This window comes from Toxorhynchites rutilus, chromosome 1 (genome assembly GCF_029784135.1).
Source record: "Toxorhynchites rutilus septentrionalis strain SRP chromosome 1, ASM2978413v1, whole genome shotgun sequence".
NCBI lineage: Eukaryota > Metazoa > Arthropoda > Insecta > Diptera > Culicidae > Toxorhynchites > Toxorhynchites rutilus.
In genome coordinates, this window is record NC_073744.1 from 137,498,674 (window position 1) to 137,502,921 (window position 4,248).

Here is a 4,248-nt window from a genome sequence, read left to right on the forward strand (position 1 = left end):
CACAAACAGGCTCTTGGTGACACCGTTCATCCGCGCTTTCATGATAAACGAAGAGCTTCACCACAACAGCGACAACATGCTCCAATCGCTGTTCAATTAGAACTGAGTGGATTTCCGAGCGGCGCTCGCTTATATACCGATTGGTGATTTCAATAGCCTGTTTTGAAAGCAATTTTAAGACTATTGAAACAAGTTTTTAGATCAAAAAGTAACAAGTATAGAACGTGATAGATCACACTATGTTTTGGTCCGAACCCACCTAGAAATCTAGTACCGCACCATACATATGCAAAGCTTTGATTTGAAATAATTCTATTATTAAGCTTTTGAATAGCTTCTTGCATAGGAGTTTCCGTAATAGGTATTGAGCACAATAAATTATTATTGTCGATTTGAATTCCAAAGTGAAGAGACGATTATCCGAACCTAGTGAAAAGTTTTATAAGAAATCCGAACCTGCTACAACATAATTTTGGTGCCGTGACCAGGATATCGATTTCTTTCCTGATAAATCGATTGTTCGAGAGCATTTCCGGAAAATTTGAATTAATCCTGCCGTCGAATTGGAATTTTGGAGCAATTTTAATCGTTTGGAGGAAAGCTGCCATCAAAGGAATCATTTCATTTTGAATTTATACAAGGCCTACTTTGAATAGGCAGCTGGTACGTATATTTCCAACTGCGCAAAAACAAATCGCTGGTGCCTTTAGATCGTGTTCTTTCTCTACGTTTTCTTGGTTGCCGTTACACCCGTGATAAACGTCTAAATCCTGCAATGAGTGAGCAGCAGAAACTCATCAATCGACGAAAGGTCCTACTTTCCAAACTGGGGAGAGCGGAGGAGTTTATCACCAACTACAATCCTGAGAAAGACCAACGTGAGCTACCTCTACGCCTGGAGTACTTGGACAGTGTGTGGAACGGATTAGAAGAAGTTCAGCTACTATTGGAAGATGAGGAAACCACAAGTAAGGGTATGGAGAGCAACAAAGAAATTCGTTTTGCTTATGAATCTCTCTACTTTAAAATAAAGGCTGCTCTTCAATCTCGTTTACCCCTTCCATCTACTAAAAACGATTCTCCTTCTCCTATATCTGGGCTTTCTGGACTGAAACTACCCACTATTACACTGCCAGAGTTTAATGGGGATTACAGCCAATGGTTGGCTTTCCACGATACTTTCGATGCGTTAATTAACACGAATGTCGATGTTCCAGACATCCAAAAGTTTCACTACCTTCGTGCTGCGGTCAAAGGTGAAGCCGCTCAGCTTATTGAAACCCTTGCTATCAGTTCTGAAAATTACCGTATCGCATGTCAAACGCTAATCTCACGTTACGCCAATGATTATTTGCTGAAGAAACGGCATATTCAGGCTTTGCTGGATTGTCCACGTGTAAAAAGGGAATCCGCAGAAGCTCTTCATGGTGTTGTGGACGCATACGAGCGTCACACAAAAATTCTTTGTCAGCTTGGTGAACCAGTTGACAACTGGAGCACTATACTTGAACATTTGCTATGTATGCGACTTGACGATATAACGTTGAAAGCCTGGGAAGATTATGCTTTTACCGTTGAAACCCAAAGTTTTGCTCAGCTCACCGCATTTCTTCACCGTAGAATACGCGTCCTCGAATCAATGTCCGTTAACCACCAATCGCAACATTCCACAAATTCCAACGATCACTTCGCCAGTTCTCGTCGACAATCTTTCCAACGAATTGCATCACATGTAAATGCCGAAACACCGCAACGAAAATGCTACGCTTGCCATCAGCAACATCCACTGATAAAGTGTGAGCGATTCCAAAGAATGAATTTACCCGACCGCCTAAGCTTAACCAATAATCACCGCCTCTGCCAGAATTGCTTCCGCAATGACCACTTCGCCCGCAACTGCCCGTCCACCTACTCATGTCGTCGCTATCAGAAGAGGCATCATACTCTGCTTCATCCTGGGTTCCAGCCCGCTGAACATCCGCATCATCGTCCGTCATCACCGCCGCCCCGAACCAGCACCAACGTATCCTGCGAACAGAATGCACGTTCCATCGCCCAAACCGCTACGACTTCCAACAATTCCGCAGCGTTCCAGTCCTGCAATCCAGTTCCGTAGACATTTTATCTTTCGAATGAAGTGTTTATCATACCATTTCGTTCAGTTGTTTAGGAGCTATTAACGCTCAAAATCTCGGTCTCCGGCGTAACGCTTTCGTTTTCGAAACTTTGATTTTACACCCCGGTATAGAAATGAAAGACGTAGTCCTACGTCAAAAATTGTATAATGCCATGTGAGGTCAATTCATGCCTTTGGATATATTATGTTCTTCGTTACAAGTAAATTTAATGACAGTTCTTTTATGTTTGGATGACATCTTGGTTTTGAAGTCTGTGTTAGACAAGCACATTTCAGTCGGAACAAAAATGCCCCCGATTTGCATGTATTTGCAATTCCGAGTTCTCCAGACAGCTTCGTTTAGAAGTCTGTAATAGGTAAACACATTTCAGCCGGAATAAAAATGTCCCCGAATTGCATGTATTTGCAATGCCAATTTTCCCACGCTCCTTGGATTTAAAGTCTGTGTTAGAGAAACACATTTCAGTCGGAAGAAAAATACACCCGACCTGCATAAATTTGTAATACCAATTTCCCCAGACACCTTGGTTCTGAAGTCTATGTTGGGGAAACACATTTCAGCCGGAACAAAAATGCCCCCGACTTGCATGTATTTGCAATACCAACTTCCCCACGCTCTATGGATTTGAAGTCTGTGTTAGGAAAACACATTTCAGTCGGAACAAAAATACCCCCGACTTTCATGTATTTGCAAAGTGGATTCCCCCAGGCACATTGATTTTGAAGTCCGTGTTAGGGAAACACAGCTCGGTTGGAACAAAAATACCCCCTACTTGCATGTATATTTGCTAAGCGGATTCTCACAAGTACATTGATTTCGAAGTCTATGTTCGGGAAACCGTAAATCGGGCCAATCAAAACTAGGCAGTTAGGGCGTTTAGATAACGCTTCACATTTCACAGTTGTTCAATTGTGTATCTAATGAAAAACAACATTTTATTAATTGCGATAGAAGCGTAGAAATATTCCGTATCAATTGATGCAAACATCTTTCCGATCCAGTAAGAAATGTTCGAGTTATAAGCATTTGGAATCTTTCATTTTTTCCTGCATTTAGGTTTTAGGTTTCCTGTGTTTAGGTTATCATTTTACTCCCCATATACTCCGGTTAGACGTAGTCCCACGTCAAAACTAGAGGTGGGTTGTATTTGTGATATAACCGTAAAACGGACGTAGGACTACCGTTGGCTTAGTAGTCAATAAGTAACAATCATGTAGCTCTTAGACATTTCATCTTTCGAATGAAGTGATTATCATACCACTTTTTAAACCGGAAAAAAATTATTAACGCTTAAATGAGGGATCGATACCTCCCCGGAAATACCAAGCGCAAATAATACTCCATCTTCAACCCCCGATAATTGGAATCATCTGTAGATAGCGGCATTCGTGAGCATTCGATAACTGCTGCTTGAAACTGATCTTATTTCCCTTTTAGGTCGTTCCACTCTTTAATTAATCTGCATGATATAGGGGGGCTGCTCAATGTGCCGCCATCATGCCAGGAATTGGCTGTAACTCACGCCATTACGCATACCTCAACACCACAACACGAACATGCACTCCCTCTCTTTCTCATGCATAGACACTCACCTTATGTCCGATGCGGGCAGCTCTCCCGTTGGTTGTCGCGGCCTCTCTCGGAGCGTGCGCGTCCCGCTCTTCCGTTGGCCGCCTCCTTCTGGCGCGCTCTATCTTCAATATGCTGCTTTTTCTCACAGCCGCTCTTCTCCTCTACTTCTTATTCCTTTTCGACCGGAAACGACCACCACATGTGCCGCTTCTTATGGCGCTTAGCGAATTCTCACACTGTTTCTCAAAATTTTCCTTTTTTTTCGAATCGGCAAAACCTGCCCACTAAATCAGGCCACAACTAATACGCGCCAAGACACTGGTTTCCACGGAATTCCCTTCGCGGTAAACCCTTCAAATTCATAGACTGACTTTCTCCTGCACTTTTGCAAACTCACTCCTTTTTGGCGTCACCCTCACGTTTTTACTTTAATCTTCTTCACAAGAACGGCCTTCCTTCGGTCATGTGACACCGATAATTCCTCATGAAAAGGAAGTCACACCTCACTGCACCACCGAAACCAGCACTACGATCGCGG

The 4,248-nt window shown here is 42.9% G+C and overlaps 1 protein-coding gene across 1 annotated transcript; it reads left to right on the plus strand.

Moving 5' to 3' along the window:
* The first annotated feature begins 775 nt into the window (after positions 1 to 775).
* Positions 776 to 2,116, plus strand: LOC129761470 (uncharacterized). Its single transcript, XM_055759193.1, has one exon. It carries the CDS (start codon positions 776 to 778, stop codon positions 2,114 to 2,116), a length of 1,341 nt encoding a protein of 446 aa, XP_055615168.1.
* The last annotated feature ends 2,132 nt before the right edge of the window (positions 2,117 to 4,248 follow it).